This window comes from Saimiri boliviensis, chromosome 2 (assembly GCF_048565385.1).
Source record: "Saimiri boliviensis isolate mSaiBol1 chromosome 2, mSaiBol1.pri, whole genome shotgun sequence".
NCBI classification, from domain to species: domain Eukaryota; kingdom Metazoa; phylum Chordata; class Mammalia; order Primates; family Cebidae; genus Saimiri; species Saimiri boliviensis.
The window spans coordinates 119,642,125-119,668,217 of NC_133450.1; the positions used below are offsets into that span (position 1 = coordinate 119,642,125).

Below are 26,093 nucleotides of genomic sequence, written 5' to 3' on the forward strand. Positions count from 1 at the left end.
TGTTAATATCATTAAGAACCAATATTTTCATTGCCTCCTTGTGTGTAGAAAACAAAGAACCAATAATTTCATCTTAAGAGAAAGGAGACAAAAACCAAAGAGCTCAGCTTTAAAAAAGGATTACGTCGTAGAAGAAGACACAACATTGAAGATTGTCATGGGTCTTTACGAAAAGGAAATTTGAGAAGGCTAAAAACCCAGAACAGTGTGCAGTCTGGGGAAGGGATGAGGCTAAAGAGAGTGTACACAATTTTTTTTTTTTTTTTTTAGACAGGCTTTCGCTCTGTCGCCAGGCTGGAGTGCAGCGGCGCGATCTCGGCTCACAGCAACCTCCGCCTCCCGGGTTCAAACAATTCTCCTGCCTCAGCCTCCTGAGTAGCTGGGACTACAGGCGTGCGCCACCATGCCCAGCTAATTTTTGTTATTTTTAGTAGAGACGGGGTTTCACCATGTTGGCCAGGATGGTCTCGATCTCTTGACCTTGTGATCCGCCCGCCTCGGCCTCTCAAAGTGCTGGGATTATGTCTGAAGCAAGAAGAAAAGACAAGGAACAGGTTCAGTTTCATCTCTGATACACCGTTTCTTGCTAAAATTGATGTTTCTTTCTGCAGGCATTTTCTTTCTGAATGATGGTCACTCAGAAAGAAAATGCCTGCAGAAAGAAACATCAACCACTCAGCCATCCACCTACACTTTCTACCGAGTCAATTTATACTAATTCTTCAGCTCAGTTAATCACTGGTACGTTTCCCCTCCCTAGTCAAGGATCTTTTATTATACCCTATCATCGAATCATATTCCTTTCCTTAGTGCACTTCTCTCAATTGATAAGTGCCCCCATTAATGTAATTACTTGATTAATATCTGCCTCCCTTTCCTCTTCCAGGGCCGAAATTCTGCCTGGTTTTGCTCATCCTATAGTATACAGCAGGAGTTCAATAAACATTTGTTAAAGCAACAAATTCAACTTCCATTTTGTTCTCATCTCTTCACTCAGACTTTTCTTTGGATTAGGAAGGGTAAAATACCCGAAGACTTGAACTCCAAAAGAAACAAAATGATTCTATACAAACGTTTCCTACTTAAAACTCTTTTCATTGGGCAAATATTCCTTTAGCCCCTGGCACTATTTGGTAATGGGAATACAGCAGTGTATATGGCAGATGAAGTTCTGTTGCTGCCCTTTCCATGTTTACGTGGAGGTGAGATGCAGTGGTAGTAAATGTATACTATATTGTCTGTATTTAAATCGAGGCCATCTCTTCCTCCCTAAATCCCGCCTTGGGATATCTTGATGGGATCGCTGATGTTTCAGAACGCAAAAGCATCTCAGGGCGTTTGCAGTGGTGCAGGTCAGCAAGATAACCAAGCCCAGCAACGTCTGGACCGGAAGCTGGGCCCCTCCGCGTCTCCAGACTCCAAATCCCCCTGAATGAACCTTCTGCAGCTGCCGCCTCCCGGAGACTTCGCATTTCTTCCGCACTCTCCTCTCGTGACGGGTCTTCTTTGTTGTACTTAATTTCCTATGCAATAAGATTTCAGCATCACCATCAGTCCCCTCAAACAAAGACCAATTCCCACAGCCGAAGTTCCCACCAAAGGCCATGAGATAGGGTAACTAAAATCAGCGTTTAGGAATCCTGACTCAAATTGTCTCATATGGCGTTCCGTAGAACAGATTCGCGAAAGAGGGCCTTCAGCGACAGCTTTACTCGGAAAAACAACGGGAATAAGGTGTCTATTACATTTCCTCAAATACTGTGTAGGGTCTGAGGCGCAGGTCAGGTGTATTTAAATAGCCTTTAAACAGTATTCCTCCGCCCCAAAAACTGGCCTTGAAAGAACAAATGAAACTTATCCTGTTTTTCACGTTTGCTGGTTTTGCCCGTTACACCCCTTCGCCTGCACCTACCTAAACAGGCAGCTCCTGGCCACCCTCCTGGGTCCTGATTTTGAAAAGAGCAGTGGACCAATCAGATACGGAGCGCTGTTTGGCTCTGCCATTTGAGCCTGGGCTGAAACTGCGGGTGTGACGGCCGCGGTGGCTCAGGGTGTCTGCGGAGGAGCTGGGGGCGGAGGCATGAGGCTAACGGCTTGGCTTCAGTAAGCGCACCGCGATGTACAGGCCAGGAGCCAGAGGCCGGCTGATGGGGGAGGGAACGAACCGCCTGTGAGACGGGGTGACGGCGGCGACCAGCCCGGGCGGGCACCGGGACTGGAAGAGTTGCCTGAGCAGCCGGCTGGCCCGGCAGCCAGGCTAGGGCGGGGGCGAGCGCCCAGCTGAGCCTGCTAGGGCTGGAGGAGCGAGAAGGGTCCTCTTCACATTTCAGAGCGAACCAGACGGGGACGGTAGGTTTGGAGGAAGGGGGATCGTTGGAGGTAGCCGGAAGTGGTGAGAATCTGGCTATAGGCGAGGAACCGAAAGAATCAGAAAGGGAAGTCTGTGTGAGTAGCTGAAAGGATTGGGTGACCAGAAAGAAGGTCGGTGTAAGTGAAGGAAGAGTGAGGTGTTGCTGGATCAAAGGGCTAAGAGAAGAGGGTCTGCGTAAGTGGAAGTAAGTGAGGATCAAGGAAAAGCAGTGGAAGTGGCCAGGGGTCGGGGCTGCAGGAGTGCCAGACGCGGCCGGAAGGCAGGCGAGAGGAATTCAAAATTGAGAGCGTGTGGAAACTAGAAGACTTGGTGGCGAACAAGGGTCAGGACCCGTATCCTGTCTCAGAGAGTAGTCGACGTGTCCGGGATGTGGGATCAGAGGCTGGTGAGGTTGGCCCTGTTGCAGCATCTTCGGGCCGTCTATGGCATTAAGGTCAAGGGTGTCCGTGGGCAGTGTGATCGCAGGAGACGAGAAACAACAGCCACGGAAATAGGGGTAAGTTCTGTGAAAGGGGATTTAGGTTTAAAAGAAAGGGCACACACTTCATAATCACTTACTGTCAGGTCATGCTGAAATGAAATGTTCGCACTGTATCAAAAAGAGAATGATTCGATGTGTAATTCAGTTCAGATGGTCAATTGCTGGTATTTAAAAAGTGGCGTTCTTGATTTTTTTCCAAGGATTTTTGATCATTGAGAGAAAGTTGCAGGGTTTTCCAACCTCAGCACTGTTGACATTTTGGATTAGATAATTTTTGTTAGGGGGAAGAGGATATGCTGTTCTGTGAATTGTGGGATGCTGAGCGGCATGTCTGGCTTCTACCTACTAGATGCTGGTAGCATCTCTCAGTTGTGACAATTAAACATGTCTCCAGATATTGCCAGTTTACTGTGTTTTGAACAGGTAGTACCTACTCCTCCATCTTTGTTATAGAGTAAGGTTTGTAGAGGGACAAGGGAGACCAGTGCATTTTCTAGATGAATCCGTAGATGATGAAGTATGACAGAACATTAATAGACTTGAAATGATAACTGCATATTCACTAATTTGAGAGACAAGTTCAGTGCTTGGTCATGTCATACTTCTGAGATAGCTTTTTTTTTTTTTTTTTTTATTTTAATGTGAGTAAATTGAGAAGCCAGAGTGGAATGATTGAAAAGTTGTTGGTGTTTTGGTGGTTTAGGTAAAGGGATTTTGAATGAGATTTTAATAGCTCTGTCGCATAATCAAGAATTTCATTGTGAAAAATAAGCTGAATGTAAAGGATTTTAAATGTATGTGCCTAATTTATATGGTACTTCCTAGTATTTGGAGACAGGCTAATAAAATTAATATATATTGCTCTTAATAGTTTAAGCATTCTAAAAAATATGCTTGGAGAAGAAAACCACCAACAAAAGTAATGTGTGTACCTCTTATTAGCCAATAAACTTTGGAGAAATTATTTTTGTTGGTTGCAAAGTAATGGCAATACATGTACGTATATTTAAAAAGCTACAGTGATTTCTTCTGATTGTAAAACTGGCTTTCCAAGATCTCAAATGCACCTGATTTTGTAAGTATATGGAAGAGTTTGTATGTGAACTTTTTTTTAACCCCTTAACAAGGAAAACTGATGCCTGCTTTTAGAGTCAAATAGTCCTGAGTTTCAGTCCTGTTCCAGCCCTACTACATCTGTAAACTTGGGCTGCTTGTTTGATTTCCCTAAGCTTCAGTTTTCTATTTATAAGGTAGGAACAGTGGGATTTCTTCTTGGATTGTTTAGGGATTTTTAAAAAGTGAAGGTCTTTATATAGGCCTAGCACAGTGCCTGTCACATGCCACTGACAACCAGTGGTCTGCCTCCTAATTGGTAATCATGCTATATAAATTCAGCTAGAAAAACTTATAAGAATATTCTAATGAAGAAATATAGAAAATCATTGTGTTATGAGATCTAATGGGATAGGTAATTTGTTTGACAACAATTTTTTTAGCCCTTTGGTGTTTGTTAACTAATTGTAATTTTTGAGCTTTTAAATAAAAGTACTTTATAAACCTTTTTTTAAATGATACTGTAGGTGATATTCTATACATGAGGTTTTAAAAACATGGCATTAAAGCCAGTTATTTTAAATAAGACAAGGAAAAAAAAACATGCCGAATTCTAGTTATATATAACAGAATTAGACTTATCAGCTTAAGCATCTGATTTATTTTTGCATTTGTTTTGGTTGCACAGTATCAAGAAAATTCTGATTTACCCAATAAAGGGGTTGCCCATGTAATATATTTTAAATAGCTCAGCTTAAAATGATAATCATAATGTTAACAAATATTTTTCAAATGCTTATTCTGTGTTAGACACTGATAGAAGTGTTTTTTGCATGTTTTGATTCATTTAGTTCTTCCTACACCTCTTCTGCATAGGATCTGTGTGAGGCTACTGAGGGACAGAATGTTAATTTGGTCCAGATCATTCAGCTGATACAAGAGGCAAGATTTAAAACCTGGCGTTTTTGCCTTTAGGAACCTACTCTTAAGTACTCATTATGCCATACTGTCTTTTCACCTTACAATATTAGGGAATTAGTAAAATTTTGTTACTGTGTTGTGTCATTAACAATGCTGACTGATTTTTATTGTAAATATAAAGTTAAATAAAATGCTCTTAATACATAAATCCTTCTTGCTTGATAACTTGTGACATCAAAAAATAATAACAGCATTCACAGAGCAGAGGCATGTAAACTAAATTAACATGTGAGATTATGCATGTCCACTTAATTTTGAATAACCAGACATTTACAGGTTTGAATTTACCTTTCAGTGCCTTGCAAAACTGCAGCCTTCTTAATTGGTGACCCATTTTTAAGAAGTTCGAATGTATGCACAAAGATAGTGGCAGATTCTTTATTCTTGAGTGTGCAAAATCATTCAAGTTAACCAACACACAGTTTTACTCTTGGGATCTTCAATGTATTAAAATTTGAATGGGAGGTTTTAAAAATGGGTTTCCAGGTAGTAAAGTTTGACTTAAATATTTGTGGTCGCCTGCCTTGCTTACCTCAGGGCATGGTTTGAAAAGCTCTCTTCTATTGAAGGTGGAAAATGTATTAGGTATGAAAATAACCTCTTCTGATGTAATTTTAGGAAGACTTAATGAGTGACAGGAATTACTGTTTTGTTTTTCAGTTGACTTAGCCTTTTGTGTAACTATAAGAAGACCAAAGAAAATATATAGTCGGTGTTTATAAGGTCATTAAAGGAATGTATAGTATTTTGGGGAAAATGTTAGTGTTTTAGACCAAATTCTGTTTTAAGAATTTACTAAGCACTAACCAAATTAGTTTTTTATGATCAGATTGGAAACTGAGTTTACAAGATTATTTGAGGGGAATGACATTATCTTGGTCATATAGGTATTCCCTGCACTTAGCATGCTAATGTAGTAATTGTTATCAAATGCACTTGAAATAATTGCTTTTGTCTTGATTGATAGTTATTTATTTCTGATTTCTTTATTTCCTGGGGTCTTTAATTTGCCTAAAGTTTAAGAAAACTGATATTATGCCTAATATTTGTGTTAGAGTAACCGAATTTGTCATTTTAGGGTAAAATATTTGGAGTACCTTTTAATACACTGCCCCATTCTGCTGTACCAGAATACGGACGCATTCCAAGGTAAGCAGAGTTTGAAATCAAGAAGGCTGGGTACAGTGGCACATGCCTGTAACCCCAGCATTTTGAGAGGCTGAGATGGGTGGATCACTTGAGTCCAGGAGCTCAAGACCAGCCTGGGCAACATGATGAGACCTTGTCACTACAAAAGATAGAAAAATTAGCTGGATGGTACACACTTGTAGTCCCAGCTACTTGCAAGTCCGAGGTAGGAGGATCGCTTGAACCCAGGAGGTTGAAGCTGTAGTGAGCTGAGATTGTACCACTGCTTTCTAGCCAGGCAAATGAAGGAGAAGAGACTAAACATTTTAAACTGGTTTTAGAGGTTTTAAAAAGAAATAATTGATTAAAACATACTTGTTTAAAACCAGCAAATGATTTTATCTCTCATTAGCTAATGTTAAATTTTTTTTAAATTTTATTTTTTTGTAAAAATTTACCTGCCAAAGTCTCATCTGAATTTTTTTTTAACTTTTACATATTTTAAATTTAAAATTCATACTGATTCTCAGGATTGAATTTTAAAGTCTAATAATGAGTAAATGTTAGAAATCACAAATAATTTTTGTTCTGTCAAGTCAATTTTTAGTTCTGTAAGAATTCTTTTGTCACAAGTCAGATTAAGTAATTACTGAATTACCAGTTAAGTAATAATTTTGACTTTTTTTGTTGTTTGTTTAAAAAAGATAGGCCAGGCACAGTGCCTCAGGCCTGTAATCCCAGCACTTTGAGGGCCAAGGTGGGAGGATTGCTTGAGCCTAGGATTTTGAGGTCAGTCTAGGCAACAAAGCAAGATTCCATCTCAACAAAAATCTAAAAGAAAAATCAGCTGGGCAAAGTGGTGTGCACCTGTAGTCCCACCTACTCATGAAGCAGAGGCAGAGGATCGCTTGACCCCAGGAGTTTGAGGCTGCAGTAAGCTATGATCATTGCCACTGCACTCCAGCATTGTCAACAGTGTGAGACCCTGTCTCTTGAAAAGAAAAGAAATATTGATAAAAGAATATTTAAGCTAAGATATTAGAGTATTTTTGAAAATATGGTATCACTTAAATAACTTTTTGTTCCCTTTTTTTTTTTTTTTGGAGACAGAGTTTTGCTCTTGTTGCCCAGGCTGGAGCGCAATGGTGTGATCTTGGCTCACTGCAACCTCTGCCTTCTTGGTTCAAGTGATTCTCCTGTCTCAGCCCCCCAAGGAGGTGGGATTACAGATGCCCGCCACCATGCCCAGTTAATTTTTGTGTTTTTAGTAGAGATGGGGTTTCATTATGTTGGCCAGGCTGGTCTCAAACTCTTGACCTCAGGTGATCTACCTGCTTCGACCTCCCAAAGTGCTAGGATTACAGGCATGAGCTACTGTGCTGGCCTATTCTAACTGCATTAGAAATTAGTAAGAAAGTTATGTTTTAAGACTATAATTTTAAAATGCGTTTGATGAAACTTATCACTTGATTATTTTCCCCTCCACCTAAAATAGGGTTCATTTTGGCTACTATAGACCCATAATCTGGGTTTTTAATTGAAGTGTCACCCAAAAGCAGTTATTGAACACATTGCTGCCTTAGGACAGTTTTCTGCCATTCATCCTATAGGTGTAGATTCATAGTTGTCTTAGATCACCACTTAACCATTTTGCTCTTTAAATTACCTATGAAAGGCTTGATTTTCTTATAATGAAAACCTATAATGATTTTCAACAGGCTGGGCACAATAGCTCATGCCTATAATCCCAGCACTTAGGGAGGCTGAGGTGGTAGATTGCTTGAGCCCAGGAATTCAAACCAGCCTGGGCAACATGGTGAGACCTTGTCTCTACAAAAAATAGAAAAATTAGCGGAGCATAGTGATGTGTGCCTGTAGTGTCAGCTAGTTGGGAGGCTAAGGTGAGAAGATCACTTGCACGCAGGAGGCAAAGGTTGCAGTGAGCAGTGATCGCACCACTGCAGCCTGGGTGACAGAGTAAGACTCTGTCTCAAAATAAAAACAAAAACAAAAATATTTAGGAAAAAAAACAAAACAGATGTTCAGCATCTGGAATTGCAAAGTAATATTCCCAGGAATAATAACTAAATGTTCATTGTAATTTCATGACCTACTTATTTATTTAAGAAGACTATTTTGTCAGTTACCTTCTGTAAACAGGGCTGACATTCAGCCACTGTGCACCAGTACAACTGTATCAGTTGTTTGTAGCTGATACTCATTCTAATTTGTGGATCCCAGCTGTTCTTCTATGTATCTAAAGCCACCATTGATTGAGGTTATTGTTGAAAATAAAGAAATTGAGCACATTCCCCTTAATATGAAAAGGCTTGTAAGGATTCGGATATATTCTGCTTCTATGAGAGATAATGTTGGGGTGAGGGAGAAAAAACCTCACCCTGTTTTTGGACAACATAGGAGCTGAGAAGATCACCCTTGGAGAGATAGTAGATAAAAGAAGGCGTTAGACGGAGCCCTGAGTTGTCCAGCATGTACAGGTCTGGCATAAGAGGAGTGAGAAAAGAAGTTTGAGAAGGAGCAGTCAGGGAGATAGCAGGACAACTAAAAGAACAGTGAGAAAGAGTATTTTTAAATGAACAGGGAAGGGACCAGGTGTGTAGATCAGTCAATAGAAGGACAATGTTTTGACTGTGGATTTGGCAAGGCAGAGGCCATTAGTGAGCTTGAAGAGAGCTATTTCTTTGGAGTAATGGGGGATGAGAATGATTGGAGAAGGGTCAATAGAGACTGAGATATCAAGAAGTAGAGGCAGCCAAAAAAGACAAGTCTTATACTCTGAAGGGAAGAAGAGAAATGAAGTAGAGTTGAGAAAGATCAAATTTAGTGGGAACATTGGTGTTGTTATGAGTAAAAAGATTAACCTTTGAGAAGAATTTGGGAAGCAAGTAGACAATTAAAAGTAACATTTTGTCTCAAAGACTACAGGGATTTGTGGCTTTAGAGCTTCTGAAAGGTGCGTAGTGCTTGGCCTGCTCATGTATGTTAGGAGAGGAATAGGGTTTGATAAGATGTTTATCTAGCCACCTGAAAAAAATCTCTTTCAGCTTTCTTGTCGATGCTTGCACATCTTTGGAAGAACATATTCATACAGAAGGGCTTTTTCGGAAATCAGGATCTGTTACTCGCCTAAAAGCGCTAAAGGTAAGCTTATTGTTGAACTATCATTTTTCTTTTGAACCATTTTCTCATTTGGTTTTTAAAATTGAAATATTTAGAACTATTATATGAGTAGTTGACAGAAATTGAATTTGCATATTTTCATGGTAGAACAATTTTTTTCCCAAAAGAAATGGTATATTATTTCTGTTGTGCTGTAAAATTTAATAGAATAATTTTAAATTCATGGTGCTTATTTCTATAAAGTATTATGTAAAATGAAAAAATTTGTTAAGTTGTATTGTTTTTAGCCTTCTAGAAGGAGCTGTACAGCTGAGTGTGGTGGCATGTGCTTGTAGTCCCAGCTACTTGGGAAGCTGAGGCAGGAAGATTGTTTGAGCCTGGGAGTTGAAGCCAGCCTGGGTCACATAGTCTGCATTACATTTGTACAAAAATAAAAATAAATTTAAAAATCTTTAAAAATAAAAAGTAATGACATATATTAAAATAAGATTTAAGAGAAATGTATTAAAACTCTCTAGAGTGTTAACAAAAGATACTTTATTCACAGTAAACTCTTAAGTTGCCATAATATTCAAGATTATTATATTTATTTCAGAATAAACTGGATCATGGTGAAGGTTGCCTATCTTCTGCACCTCCCTGTGATACTGCAGGACTTCTTAAGCAGTTTTTTAGGGAATTACCAGAGCCCATTTTCCCAGCTGATTTGCATGAAGCACTTTTGAAAGCTCAACAGTTAGGCACAGAGGAAAAGAATAAAGCTACACTGTTGCTGTCCTGTCTGCTGGCTGACCACACAGTTCATGTATTAAGATATTTCTTTAACTTTCTCAAGAATGTTTCTCTTAGGTAAGTGGTAATTAAAACTCTTGGCAAATAATAGTTGAATTTTTCAACTAACTAATGTTTTATGCTTGTGGATGGAAATTTTTCTTTAAAAATTACATCTTTACTGTAAGGCATATACTCTGTATAATTTAAGAAATAACATACCAGTGATTTAATATTTTCTTAAAGTCATCATTATGAATGCCTTAATGGCTCATTTGTGTTTATAAGATTCATTGTCTACTGAAAGCCTTTGATTACTGGGTTTTTTTTAATATTTGTGTTTTGCTTTTCAAAATTTCCCTCTCCCTGCTGTCAGTGAGCCTGCTTACTCTAGACATACTTGCTGACTCTGATACATCCAGCTTTTTATGTGTAGGTTTGAAGCTCAGATAAAGATGTTCGATTTGTATGGAAAAGCATAGTATGAACTCTTAAGATTGTCGGGGTTTTTATAATACATATTTAAATACAGGGAGGCTATATATGTCTAGTTCTTTCTTGTGTTCACGCCAATCATGCAGATGAAGGATAACTATTTTGACTTGTGTCTGACTGATAGAGGTCTTCAGAATGTACTACATATGTTATTTTAACTCTTATATTTTTACCTTTGGCTCCATCTAATAATGCCTTTATTCACTTAAGATCCAGTGAGAATAAGATGGATAGCAGCAATCTTGCAGTAATATTTGCACCAAATCTTCTTCAGACAAGTGAAGGACATGAAAAGATGTCTGCTAACACAGAAAAAAAGCTACGATTACAGGCTGCAGTAATACAGACTCTTATTGATTATGCATCAGATATTGGTAAGATTTAGTTGCATTATTAAAAGAATTTGTTTAAATGAGGAAGATCTCTGTTTCTTCCAAAGGTACTATGAAGGCAACTGTTATAAAGTTGGTATATTACTGAACTCACCCCCACCCCAGCATACCCACCCCTCCTGCAATTAAAAAAAAAAAAGTTGATAAATTACTATCTAAACATTTTGGGGGAAGAGTGGAGGAAGGATAATAATTGTCTTGTGAATATTTTCATTTAGGACGTGTACCAGATTTTATCCTGGAAAAGGTACCAGCTATTTTGGGTATTGATGGTCTTTGTGCCACTCCATCACTGGAAGCCTTTGAAGAAGGCGAATGTGAAACTCCTGGTGAATATAAGAGAAAAAGAAGGCAAAGTGTAGGTGGTAAGTGGCAGTCCCATTTTATGGAGGTACAGTGATTTGATTTAATCTAAAGTACATTTCACATAAAGAAGCATGAACTGTGGTATATGCCTTTTTGATGCTTAGAGCACAGCTGGAAAGATAGGATGTATGCATGTAAAAAGTTAAAGTGATAGTACAGTCTAATATTAAGTGCTAAATCTTTAGCACAAAGATAAAATGTGTTAAAAGGAGAAAAGTTCCCTGGATTGTAATGATCAGGGACTCGTCAGAGAGAGTCAAACTGAACCTTTGGGAAGAATGGATAGAATCTAGGGGGATTGGGTGGAGGATCAGAATACTTTTGTCCTATTCTAGATGAGAAGGATGCTATGAAGAAAGATTTGTTTAGGGAAGAAGTATCCTATGTCTAATGTAGATAGAGTGGTATGACTTGAATGAAGGGTTCAGCATAAGGATAAAGGATGGTAAACATAATGCCAGGCTAAAGAATTAGAATATTAACCTGGGTGCTGGTGAATCATTGAAGATTTATGACGTGAGGCATGATATAATTTTAAATTTTTAGAAAATTATCTGACTTGAAGAATTGAGACTTGAAAGTAGGGAGAATGGTCAGCAATGTGTGTCAGTGGTCTTGGCCTGAGATTGTTGTTTGAACTTGTTGACATGGATTAGTTAGTTAGGAGTATGAAATAAATAATGAAGGAAATTTTATCAAGGAAGAATCAGAAAGACCAAAAGTTTTATGATGGTGGAGTAGATAATAAAACTTGTAATCTCCTTGATCAAGAATTCAAAGGCCATTATTCTTCTAATTACTTTAGGAAATTTCTTATCTTGTGAGTATCAGAACTGAGTATTATTAACTATCCCATACCCTTCTTAATGTTTTGGCTTGTTATTGAATACCCCTGTTTCTTCTTTACCTCCTTTGTAGATAGGATAATACTAATGACTTGTGTATCATCTTCCTAGGGCTACTGTAGCAAAGGACTACAAACTAAGTGGCTTAAACTAATAGAAATTTGTCTCAGTTATGGAGGCTAGAAGTCTGAAATCAAGGTGTTGGCAGAATGCCTGAAACCTGCAGGAGAGAATCCTTTCTTTCCTCTTCCTGGCTCCTGGTAGTGGCTGTCAGTCCTTAGCATTCCTTGGCTGGCAGCTGCATCACTCCCATCCCTGCCTATGTCATTCCATGATGTTGGTCTGTATCAGAGTTTTCCTCTTAGAGGGACACATTGGATTAGTCCCACCCAAATGACCTCATCTTACGTACAGCTGTAAAGACACCAATTCCAAGTACGGTCACATTCCTAGGTACTCGGGGTTAGGACTTACACATACGTTTTTTTGGAGAGCACAATGCAACCCGTAAAACTTCCTATCCCAAATGGAGATATTTCTCAGATGCAGATCATCTTTATTGCCCTCTTTCCCACTCCTGTAGTTTGAGTTATCACATCTAAATAGATGACCACCACATCTGTACCACCGTTACCTTGAAAATGTCAGTTCCACTTTACTAATGGCTTGCTAGATACTATCACATCTGCTTTTCATTGGTGCTTTAAGCTTAACATTTTGAAATGACCATCTCCATCCTCTTTAATCTGGTTCTGTGCGAATTCCATTTTGTTGTCACAGCACCACTATTCCCTAGATACTCAGGCTTTAACCATGGTTCTACCTCTTCCTCTACCGTCTATAATTAGACAGCTTTCACGTTGTATAAGATTCTATCTCCGTAGTGTTTATTGCATCTTTACTGTAAGAATCTTCTTAGTTTTTATGCCTCCTTAAATCTACTCTATGTATTGCTGTTAAGGCTTTTTTTTTTTTTTTTTTTTTTTTTTTTTTGGTTGGGGGAGATGGAAGATGGAATCTTGCTCTGTCACCCAGACAGGAGTGCAGTGATGCTATCTTGGTGCACTGCAACCTCCACCTCCTGAGTTCAAGCGATTCTCCTGCCTCGGTCTCCCAAGTAGCAGGGATTACAGGTGCATGCTACCATGCCTGGCTAATTTATATTTTTAGTAGAAACGGGGTTTCACCATGTTAGCCAGGCTGAGCTTGAACTCCTCAGCTCATGTAATCTGCCCGCCTCGTCCTCCCAAAGTGCTAGGATTACAGATGTGAGTCACTTTGCCTGGTCAAGGCTTAACATTTTAAATGTAGAACTCTACTCAAGTATCTCACACACATACCCTTCAGAAATTGTAATTGATAATACTGATATTTATAGCTTGGCATTAAAGGTTTTTCCTAGGATTGCTCTAGTATACCTGTCTACTATTTCTTGTCTTTGAGCAAATTTAGTCGAACTATGTTGTTTATTGTTTTCCAGACTTTTATTCATTTGCTTATACTATTTATTGATATAATGTTTTTACCTCTATTTCTACTGATATTTTAAATAGCTTTATTCCTTCCTCCATTTCCATGGTTCTTGCCTCAGTTCAGACTGTCATCTTTTGCCTTGACATATAATGATTTTTTTCCCTACCCTTACTGTACATTATATATATTTGTATTACATTTCATTCTGTATTTTTTTTGGCGGGGGGATATGGAAGTATAAGTGGGAAATTGAATAAAAATATATCCTTTAGTATTTTTCCTGTTTTGAAATAACTCCTGTCAAATAACTTAAAATGTATAAGCTGATATAAAGTTAGATGTTGAAAGAAGACCACAAATATTAATATGAATTGTTGGTGAAAGACAAGTAAATGTTAACTTGTAATTGCTTATGCCTTGCATTTCAGATTTTGTTAGTGGAGCACTAAATAAGTTTAAATCTAACAGAACACCGTCTATTACACCTCAACAAGAAGGAATTGGTAGGTCTTTATTATATGCATTTATTTAAATGAAAATTTGTGTAGTATTCTACAAAATATAATTACAGTCATGATTACCTACCTTATTTTAGTTAATAATCAAATTTGGTTTAAGCAAATAAAATATTATTTTTAATCTCTATTACTGTACTGTATATACTATGTATGTTGTGACATTGCCAATTACATAGGCTATAATGAACTCAAAATTGTAGGCAAAAATTTTTTTAGTATGTTATTCTTAATCATGCTTTTTTGTTGTTTGTAATTTAGATGCTATCTTGAGCATGTGAAAATAGTTCAACCTCATTTTTATCTTAGGACTAGTAGTTCATTATTATATATTTCATTTTTTTATTCTAATTTCCTTGTGGCTGAAATTATTCAGCCAGTAAGAGGCAACATGATCTTTTGTTTTGTTTTCTAGAGTGAAGAAATGAACTGGTTAATATTCACTTATAATGGAAAGCAAAAATAATACTTAGATTAGTTTCTGTTTCAACTCCTTGATTGTAATTTCATTTTTACATTAATAATCTAGTGGGCCGGGCGCGGTGGCTCAAGCTTGTAATCCCAGCACTTTGGGAGGCCGAGGCGGGTGGATCACGAGGTCGAGAGATCGAGACCATCCTGGTCAACATGGTGAAACCCCGTCTCTACTATAAATACAAAAAATTAGCTGGGCATGGTGGCACGTGCCTGTAATCCCAGCTACTCAGGAGGCTGAGGCAGGAGAATTGCCTGAACCCAGGAGGCGGAGGTTGCGGTGAGCCGAGATTGCGCCATTGCACTCCAGCCTGGGTAACAAGAGCGAAACTCCGTCTCAAAAAAAAAAATAAATAAATAAAATCATCTTTAATGTATAGCATATGCATCTTTTAGTCTATTAGATTTAGGTAACTGATGTCTCTTAAGAGTCTTGCTTCTGTGACTTCCTTATTTTCATTTAAGTAGTAGTAGGGTGTTTTAGTTAAATGACATCTGTTTAACTGATAATGTAAATATAGCCTCATTTTTTCTTTAACTGTAAGTAATAGCTTTATAGGAAGAAATTATGTAAAGCTTTTGTATTTTGTCAACTCTGCAGTAGAAACAAGTTGGTTTTGTTTTGGTATTTTTTTCAGCCCAGCTGTCTGTATCACCAGTGATTCTTACACCAAATGCTAAGCGTAAACTGCCAGTAGATTCTTCTCATGGTTTCTCAAGTAAGAAAAGGAAGTCTGTCAAGCACAATTTTAACTTTGAGCTGTTGCCAAGTAATCTCTTCAGTAGCAGTTCTACACCAGTATCAGGTAACAAATAGAATTTATATAAATGGATTGTAAACATTAAAATGAGTACCTATTCTGGGCAAAGTGCAATTTCATATTAATAATACCACCCTTAGGAACTAGAACTTTGTTTTATCAAATTTATGAATTTTTGTAAAACTCCCTGCCTTTTAAAATAGAAACTGTATATATATATATATATATATATATATATATATATATATATGTATATGTATATAGTGTGATCATAAAACACATATGTATATATGTGTATATATATGTGATCATAAAACACACACACACACTATATATATATATAGTGTGTGTGTGTGTGTGTGTGTGTGTGTGTGTGTGTGTGTTTGTTTTATGATCACATCTATTGAAAGTTATGATAACCCAGAGTAGTTTGGGCTTCTGGTGATAGCATTGATGCTTAGGTTTTATGTGAGTAGACATCCTGAATCTCGCTGTAGTTACTTCTGGATCTATAGCTCTGGCTTTATTGCTGTCATTTGTTGAATTGAGGTTGCTGGATGTTTGATCATCTCTGATTCCCAAGTGGGAGTGTTAACCATTGCAGGTTATAGTTTGAAAATGGGACTATTTTTAAAGTTTTAGACTCAAGTACCTTTTGTAAAAACTTTAGAAATTTGTTGGCACCGTTCCTTGTGCCAGATCCCTTACCAGCCCAGCCATTTCCTTCCAAATTAATTGCAGGTTCTAATGTGGCCAACCAGAGCTTTCAGAGAATTAACATAGAGTATGATCATGCTAATCCGAAGACTAGTCTCGGTCTTAGATTGAGTTGGCTCTTAGCATATACAGAATACAAGTTGCCTCATATTAACCTTATGATCAACCAAAATTGAAATGAAACTCTAAATAAGCCCAGGGCCCTCCATCTCATTTATCTTACATTTAGTCAAAATGTGAGTGATCTCTGATTATTTTAGATTTTTATTTTGTTAGTTTCAGACAATGTTAAAAGTTTCATTTTTAATTCATTATCTGAGTTATATGAGTTCTTCCCAAAAGCCTCTCTTTTCTGTTATCCAAAAGGGTACTTACTTGTTTTATTGAAAAGTTGAATGGAATAGCAACTCGAGGTTTTCAGAAGAAACCACTTCTTCACAGGTTCTCTAGGGCTCATTAAAATGTGGTGATAGTAACTCTGAAGCCTATGTCTGTAGCTTTTTTAGTGTTCACGGGTTGGAGACTTAAACTTTTTTAAGTAACATAGTTCAGTTTTTTCTTTAATATTGAAAAGCCTTTCCAGTTTGGACGACTTTTTCCAAATGGCAAATGGGAATTGTAGTTCTGCCTGCCTTTGCTTATTAGCATTTCATCTTCCCTGAGGAATAAACATGTTGATTCTGTCTTCTCCTCCTCCAAGTTCCCAAAACAGAGGTTAAACATTCTTGTGCGATTTTTAGTTTGAGCTTGCCTAATCAGTAAATTTTCTTTTTAAAAAAATTAAAAAGTTCAACAGTAATCCTATTATTTTTACACCATCTTTCTTTGACCCTACTTTCTTAGCCACAGTTCAACAAATTCCATTTGCAAAATTGAAAATAGGTTGATTTCTAAGTTTAGAGATTTTCTTGTTTATGTGATAAATTTGCATCCTCCCATATATTCTCCTGTGACTATTGACACTTTTTTTTTTTTTAAGACTGAATCTCACTCTCTCCCAGGCTGGAGTACAGTGGCATGATCTTGGCTCACTGTAACCTCCATCTCCCAGGTTCAAGTGATTCTTGTGCCTCAGCCTCCCAAGTAGCTGGGATTACAGGCATGCACCACCATGTCCAGCCAGTTTTTGTATTTTTAGTAGAGAAGGGATTTCACCATGTTGGCCAGGCTGTTTTGAACTCTTGGGCTCAAGCAATCCGTCCACCTCAGCCTCCCAAAATGCTGGGATTACAGATATGAGTCACTGTGCCCAGCCTGACACATTTTTAAAGTGACTAGACTGCAGCCCTAGAATAAAACTACTTATGTCACATTAGATGTATTATATTGTCTTCCAAAATTTTCTTTAGCCAAATGCACCCAAAAGTTACTATAGTAGTTGTATTTTTTTTGTTTTCATAATTGAAAAAACATTCTCTGTTTGGGAAACTTTGTGAATTCTTTATTAATAACTCTGATGAATTGAGAGGGTTCCTGATGGTTGAATGTATCCTGGGTATGATTCAAATGTAAGTCAAGTGTATATGGAGCCTTTGTTCATAACTATTTTTTCTTCTTTCAAAATTTTTTAGTGTAGTTGATTTCATAATGCAAATGGTGTTAAATAATTAAATTCAGCTTCTCTTGTGACCAATAATTATTTGCATGGAACAAGCAACAGCCAAGTGATTAGGCGTGTGTTATAGAATAATTAGTTTTTGTTTACTTGCCAAAAATATTAGACAAATTACATTCTGGAGTCAGGTGGGTAGCAGTTGGCCAGCAGGTGTATCTCAGATACTCAGATTCCAACTTGTTTGCCAGTAGCTTATTTTTGATATTATCATTAATTACTATTATTTACTAGGTACTTACAAAACATTTTATATAGATTACAGGAATATTCATCATAGAAGTCCATTTTCAGAGCCTAAAGCCATTTAGTATAGAGCAAACTCAAGCCTGTCTCCAAATCTTGTTCTTTTTCCGGTCTGCAATGGTTTCTACCCCTGCTTTGTATTATTAAAAGAATTTAAAGAAAAGCTCTAATATAAAAGTATTGCTTAATCTGACCTTTAATTGGCAACTCAAAAGTAAGAAATGAATGCTTTTTCTTAGCTGAGTTGGGTTATTTTACAATTGAAGTTTCTAACCAGAAATTAAGTGATTTTGGTTGTTGCTTGGGATAGAAATTAAGGCTTTGAATCTAATTGCTGCTATTAGTATTTTATACTTTAAAAGGAAAATAAGTATGTGTGGTATATTACATGTGGTTATTTTTATAGTTCACATTGATACAAGCTCAGAAGGGTCATCTCAGAGTTCACTCTCTCCTGTACACATTGGTGGAAACCATTTGATCACTACAGGTGTGCCAAGGCGAAGTAAAAGAATTGCAGGCAAAAAAGTTTGCAGGTAATTTATCCAGGATATTTTGTTTTCATTGGATAAATATTTGGTGTACATGTAGTTAATAAAATGTTTCATCTTTCTATCAAGAACCATATTTGAGTCACAATTTTTTTAAATTCCTTCTCCCTTTATAGTCTTAGTAATCAATTGCCTTTTCAGTACCCACCAGAGAAAAATTACTAATTTGAGTCCACTTTGCTTGCTTAAAATCCTGTTTTATGTTGATGGTGTAATTTTAAAATTTCCTGTTAGAGGCTGGGCATGGTGGCTCATGCCTGTAATCCCAGCTCTTCGGGAGGCCAGGGCAGGTGGAGTGCTTGAGCTCAGGAGTTCAAGACCAGCCTGGACAACATGGCCAAACCTCATCTCTACTGAAAAGTACCAAAATTAGCCAGGTATGGTGGCACACACCTGTAGTCCCAGCTACCTGGGAGGCTGAGGTGAGAGGATCATCTGAGCCCAGGAATGTCAAGGGTACAGTGAGCTGTGATCATGCCATTGTACTCCGGCCTGGGTCAGACAGTGAGACTCTGTCTCAAAATAAAATTGTTAGGTTAAAAAACTAGTCTATTCTAATGATCCTGATTTATAACTGACTAAATAACTTTTAAGATTAGCAGATTATTTTTATGTGCAAATACAATGTGTTCATATATAGTATCTTAAAGTTGAATTAGTTTTAAAGAATTACTTCTCTGCCCAATTATTATCAGTATGACTTGCTGTGGACCCTTTCTGAAATTTCGTATTTCAGGTATTTTTCTCTGGTGTTTATGTTATAAACTGACATTTTAAATTCTACTTCTTCTAGAGTGGAATCAGGAAAAGCAGGGTGCTTTTCTCCTAAAATCAGCCATAAAGAAAAGGTTCGAAGATCTCTTCGTTTGAAATTCAATCTAGGGAAAAATAGCAGAGATGTAGTAAGTTTCTTACCATTTTATTGATCTTTATATTAGCGTAACACTAAACTTGATACTAAAAAACACTCATAACTCTGCCTTTCTTCCAGTGAGTATCTCATTCTGTTCTTTTTATACAAAACTCTTAAACTTGAGTTGATAACAAATTTCTTTGCATTGGAGTGCTCAAAGCTTAGTCCTTGGACTTTATTTTTTCCCTCCACTCACTCAAAGTGATCATCAGTTTTAAACATTACATACAGATTGAGTAGCCCTTATCCAGGACGCTTGAGAACAGAGTGTTTCAGATTTCCCATTTTTAGGGGGGTTTTGGAATATTTACATTATTCTTACCAGCTCAACATGTCTAATCTGAAAATCTGAAATGCTCCAGTGAGCATTTTCTTTGAGCATCACATCAAATGTGTAAAAGCTTTGGATTTTGGAGCATCTAGAATTTTGGCTTTTCAGATTTGGAAAGCCCAACCTGTGTTTACTTAAAACTTCCAAGTTTATGTTCTCTGGTCCCACATATTCTTTTGAACAACTTGGCTGTTTCTTAACATCTGTTTTTTTGACTCTCCTACTTGGATGTCTAATCCAATATGCATTTCAAATGTAACCTGTCCCGGGCCGGGCGCGGTGGCTCAAGCCTGTAATCCCAGCACTTTGGGAGGCCGAGGCGGGTGGATCACGAGGTCGAGAGATCGAGACCATCCTGGTCAACATGGTGAAACCCCGTCTCTACTAAAAATACAAAAAATTAGCTGGGCGTGGTGGCGCATGCCTGTAATCCCAGCTACTCAGGAGGCTGAGGCAGGAGAATTGCCTGAACCCAGGAAGCGGAGGTTGCAGTGAGCCGAGATTGCGCCATTGCACTCCAGCCTGGGTAACAAGAGCGAAACTCCGTCTCAAAAAAAAAAAAAAAAAATGTAACCTGTCCCTCGCAGATGCATTTCTTTGCTGCAGCTATCCCCTGCACCAAACAACACTGTTACCTGTGGTTTTCCCTCTCAGTTATGGCAGTAGTTCTTCCAGTCACTTAAGCCAAAAACCATGGTCACATCCTTGATTCCTCACTTCCTCTGATACACCGTGTCTAATCCATTAGAAAATCTTGTCTAACTTCTGATTTTAGAGTATCTCCAAACTGACTGATTCTCACTGTTAACTGCTTTTCCCACTTTGTCTAAGTTCTGTCATCTCAGCTGGATGACTCTAGTAAGCTCCTACTAATAGTTCTACCTTCTCCTACCCTTGCTGCAGTACTGAAGCTGAAGTTGCTCTTTTAAAATCTGTTAGGTTATGTAGTTCTCTGCTCAGAACTCTTCAGTGACTCCTCATTTCACTCTGAATAAAAGCCAGCGTTCTCACAGGGACCTGCAGTACCTCACTTGATGTGTTCTCAGGCTGCATTTCTGCTCTCTCCTCCAGTCCCCCTTGCTTACTCTGTTCCAGTCTCAGAGACGGCACTGGCATTCTGCTCTTTCTGTAATGTTCTTCCTCCTTAAATCGTCATGGCTCTCGCCCTTGTTTTACTCACAAATCATCTTCTCATCACCCTATTTTAAATTAAACTTCCACTCTTCACTATTCCATATGCTTTTTACCCTGTTTTACTTTTCTCCATAGCACTTTTCACCTTGTATTTTATATTTATTCAATATAATTTACTGTTTATCTTATTTAAATCTAAATTTCCCCATCTAGATAGAATGTAAAATTCCATAAGGGTAAGATTTTGATCTAGGTACCTGCTGCCCCAGCTATTTGTGAACAGGCCCTAGGACAGTCAGAACACACACAAATATTTTTTAAATTAATGAATATGTGAGACTGTTTTAAAAATAGATAATAAAATATCAACTAATAGCCAAATCAAATGATTACAGTTTTCATTAACAGGTAAGAATATTTGTCATTGTTAAAAATTGTTTCTCAATTATATATGCCTTTTAAAATCAGTTAAAGATTTTGATAACTACAAAAAAATTTATTGTCTTTATATTTTGAATTAACTAGGCTTATTTCTTAACAAAAACTTTTTCTGTTTTTCTTTTCTGTACAGAACGGATGTTCTGGTGTCAGTAGATACGAAAGTGTTGGTCGGCGACTTGCAAATCAACAGAGTTTAAAAAACAGAATTGAATCTGTAAAAACTGGTTTGCTTTTTAGTCCAGATGTTGATGAAAAGTTACCAAAGAAAGGTACATTTGCATACTACTGTTAGAGTTTTACCTAAAAAGTCTGCTTTGGTTGCTTTTTTAGTGGTAAAATACATTAATTAATTTACTGTTCTAGAGATTAAAAGTTCATATTTGAATAGTGAAAATATTCGAATTGGCAATTATATTTTTAATCAACAATTGGGAAATGCTTGTACATGTAAATATGAAAATGTTTGACATTCTTATGTTAAAAATTATATAACACAAATACTTTATTAGAATTAAATGCTTAGTTATTTGCCATGTGCTTGGATACTATTTCAAAATAAGGTCAAATACAAAGGATTAAGCACTGAACTACTTTATTTTAGGTTCAGAAAAGATAAGTAAGTCTGAGGAAAACTTACTAACTCCAGAGCGACTAGTTGGAACAAATTACCGGATGTCTTGGACAGGACCTAATAATTCAAGTTTTCAAGAAGTAGATGCAAATGAGGCTTCTTCAATGGTGGAAAATCTTGAGGTAGAAAACTCTTTGGAGCATGATGATATGGTTGAAAAGTCACTTGCTACTTCATGTGAAATAACCCCTTCCAATTTACACAATAAGCATAATAGCAACATAACAGGAAGCTCTCTTGGTGAGGATGAAAATAATGTGACCAAAGAGACTTTGGTGAAAGTTCAGAAAGCATTTTGTGAGTCTGGAAGTAATCTTCATGCATTGATGAATCACAGGCAGTCATCAGTAACTAACGTGGGGAAAGTAAAATTAACTGAACGGTCTTATGTAGAAGATAGCCCAGAGGAAAATCTATTTGAAACTAATGATTTGACTGTAGTAGAATCAAAGGAGAAATATGAACACCACACTGGTAAAGGTGAAAAATGTTTTTCAGAGAGAGACTTTTCACCCCTTCAAACTCAAACATTTGATAGAGAAGCAACTATAAAATGTTATTCAACTCAGATGAAGATGGAACATGAAAAAGATGTTCATTCAAATATGCCAAAAGATTATTTAAGCAAGCAGGAATTTCCCAGTGATGAACAAATAAAGAAACAGCAGTCCCCAAAGGAAAAACTAAATGATAAACTAAAGGAGAATGAGAATATGATTGAAGATAACTTACCGAAGTGTGCAGCACGTAGCAAGGACGAGGCTAGATCCTCTTTGTCACAGCAGAGTACATGTGTTACAACAAACTTGTCAAAATCTAGGCCCGTGAGAATTGCTAAACAGCAGTCATTGGAAACACGTGAGAAAACGGTTTCTGAAAGTTTACAAATGACTGAACATAGAAAGGTTTCCGATCACATACAGTGGTTTAACAAGCTTTCTTTAAATGAACCAAACAGAACAAAAGTCAAGTCACCTCTTAAGTTTCAGCGTACTCCCGTTCGTCAGTCTGTCAGAAGAATTAATTCTTTGTTGGAGTATAGCAGACAACCTATAAGGCATAAATTGGCGAGTCTTGGTGATACAGCTTCTCCTTTGGTCAAATCAGTGAGCTGTGATGGTGCTCTTTCCTGTTGTATGGAAAGCACATCAAAAGATTCCTCTGTTTCATGTATCAGATCAGGTCCTAAAGAACAGAAGTCCCTGTCATGTGAAGAGTCAAATATTGATACAATTTCAAAGTCAAACATAGAGTTACCGTCGAAATCTTTCTTAAAGGTGAAGCACCCAGATTCGTTGAATGCTTCTCTTGGGTCTACTACAGTTTGTAAACAGAAGATGTTATCTGATGGCCACGTTAAGGTTCCCTTAGATGATCTGACTAATCATGATATATTAAAACCAGTTGTAAATAACAATATAGGCATTTCTTCTGGGATAAATAACAGTGTCCTTAGGAGACCATCAGAAAGAGAAAGGGTCTGGTACAAAGGTTCTCCAAAACATCCTATTGGGAAAACTCGATTACTACCAACAAGTAAACCTGTAGACCTGTAATTGGTAAATGTTATACTTGTCATTAATGTAAATAAAGTGAGCAGTTGTTGGTATGACTTGCAGGATAATCTACATGTTAGTTGTAGCTCAGGATGATTGTTGCCCAGGCTGGAGTGCAATGGCACAGTGTCCGCTCACTGCAACCTCCTCCTCCCGGGTTCAATTACTTCTTTTTCTTGATGGCAGTTTTTAAACTTTAATTTTATTGTGATCTCTCAAAGCAGAGGTTAGACTTTACCTTTCTAAAGAAATTGTTGACTGGATTTGTAATAAGTTAATTTTTGAAAATGACATATTTTTGTGTGATAGGAAGAATGGAGTAAGTTGTGCTTACTTCCTCCAAGTCAGATAAGATTTCTAAAATAAATAAATTTCTAGCTTGTAAAGGGTAGAGATAAACCCTGCAAATCTTATGTCTGGAATTCTATTGTTTATTGTCCTTGCCAAAATCCCTAGAAATTAATTTGCTTCAATAGCATCCTAATTCTCTATTTTTATTTAGGGCAGAATAATTTGGTTCATATTGCCTGTAGTTGTACCACGTGTTCACGTGAACTAAGAACAATGGCTAAGGCAGAATAATGACTAAAGTATGTTCATATGTTATGATGTGGAAATAATTGATAACTTTTAAGCCATACTGTGTTTTTAAAGATAATTTGCACAAATACATTTGTGTCTGTTTTGTCCAATATAGATTTGGCATTTATTAATCTTGAAAAAAATTAATCAAGGTGATTTCTTATATATAGATGCTTGATTTTGGAATTTGGAATAGTAGATGTACCTCTTCACCTTTTTTAATTGGATAAAAACCTATGATGATTTTGTCCTGTGTGTGTTATTTATTTAGCATAGACATTAAAGATACCTTTCTGGAAAATGACTTGACTGAGGCTTTCATGAAATTCAAAGTGCCATTTAGAACTTGCACCAAATTATCAAGCAAATCTGTCCAAATATATACTTTAAATTATTACAAATTACACATCTTTGAGGAAACAATATTATGAACAATACAACATATTCTCTAGGTTGTAGAGGAATCAATAAGCAGACAGAATTAACCACTAAAGATAGTTTCTCAGATTGGTTATTAGAATGCCATGTTTAGATGTTGGAGCAGATTAGAGCAGCATCACATGCCACTCGGAGCAACCAGACTTACAGCGTAAGTATTTACGAGGAATTTCAAATCATCTGATGTTTGGTTGGTTAGGTTCTACTTGATGACAATACATCCATTTTATTTCAAAGCTATTTCCTGTTTTGTATTTATTACCTGGCAGTCATTCCTTTCTCAGAACTTGTATTTGACTTACATAAAATGTAAAATATTCGTAGATAAAAGCTTGTTGATATCAAATAGGGTTGGTAGATGTTTATGGTATTCCTAATTGTAAGTAGAGACAAAATAGTCATATGGTCAGATATATGTTGTCTGTTTTAAACAATTTTTTTTTTTGAAACTGAGTCTTGCTCTGTCGCCCAGGCTGTAGTGCAATGGTGTGGTCTCAACTCACTGCAACTTCCACCTTCCCGGTTCAAGCAATTCTCCTGCCTCACCCTCCCAAGTACCTGGGATTAATAGGCTCCCGCCAGCACGCCCAGCTAATTTTTGTGTTTTTAGTAGAGGTGACGTTTCACCATGTTGGCCAGGCTGGCCTCGAATTCCTGACCTTGTGATCCAGCCACCTCGGCCTCCCAAAGTGTTGGGATTACAGGCATGAGCCACCAGTCCCGGCCTGTTTTAAACAATTTTTAAACTTTAAAAATGTATTAATTTTTTTTTAATATTCATCAAGGGAAGAATGAAATGTTGAATTTGAAGACTAATTCAGTAAGAAGTCATAGGGGTTTAACTGTACATACCACCTGAATTGGCTTTTCTGAGAAATGAATCAATAATGAAGATTGTCTGTTTAAAAAAAAAATACCACATTTGACTACCATTTTAGTTAGCTGAAAGCTGCAATACAAAGTATTACGGGAAAATCACGGTGAATAGCTTGAAGATAGGGTAATTGGGGAGTCGTAAAAGTTTTGTTTTAGGCTTGGTTTAATGTTTATTTTTTCTTATACAAATTAGAGATAATGTTGCTAACTTCATGGGATATTTGAGGACATGATATAAATATTCAAAGTTAAAAGTGGACATGTGCAGTAACCTCATGGGTTCTTTTCACTTTGTCTTATACATGTAAATAAAAGATCTAATACTAATTTGGTTACCTACTAAGCAACAAACAAATATGTAGAACTTAACTGGCCACATTCTATAATATGATCACTAAGAATTTAATGTAGGATTTTAATAATCATGTTTTTCTTACTTGTGGCAGAATTTGGACCTTAATTTTGTAATCTCTTAATGTTTTATTTTTGAAATACTAAATTTCTGATGAAAATAGGCATTTTGATGTATAAGCCGTAAATTACAGTGACTTCATTTTTTTTCCAACGACAAAATGATAACAAGGAAGAGTACTAAAGTAAAATTCAGAAATGAAAAAAGTCTATGCATCAGTATAAAATACTCCAGCATGGACAGTGAGCCTGGAGCTATTTAACGGATAATGTTAGTCCTGTTGATTTAGCATGCATTGAAACAAAAAACAAGCAGAAGAGCATCCATGGAAGAAAAGTCACTGAGAAAGAGGCTTGGCTTCAAAATGAAAGGCCATGTGTCTCATAAATGATTTTTTCCAGCCTCT

General features: G+C 37.0%; 1 protein-coding gene across 3 annotated transcripts; it reads left to right on the forward strand.

Moving 5' to 3' along the window:
• The first annotated feature begins 1,984 nt into the window (after window positions 1–1,984).
• On the forward strand, window positions 1,985–24,209 carry ARHGAP11A (Rho GTPase activating protein 11A). Of its 3 annotated transcripts, none has more exons than XM_003935750.4 (12): window positions 1,985–2,867; window positions 5,965–6,035; window positions 9,080–9,176; window positions 9,751–10,004; window positions 10,632–10,795; window positions 11,032–11,178; window positions 13,926–14,000; window positions 15,125–15,292; window positions 18,229–18,358; window positions 19,167–19,275; window positions 21,323–21,461; window positions 21,794–24,209. In XM_003935750.4, the coding sequence occupies exons 1-12, from the start codon at window positions 2,739–2,741 to the stop codon at window positions 23,377–23,379; spliced, it is 3,069 nt and encodes a 1,022-aa protein (XP_003935799.3). In that variant the 5' UTR covers window positions 1,985–2,738; the 3' UTR covers window positions 23,380–24,209. The 3 variants fall into 3 exon arrangements, with proteins under 3 accessions (XP_003935799.3, XP_074250239.1, XP_010344562.3); XM_074394138.1 differs by having other exon boundaries at window positions 2,023–2,103; XM_010346260.3 differs by having other exon boundaries at window positions 2,249–2,349.
• Window positions 24,210–26,093: the final 1,884 nt, after the last annotated feature.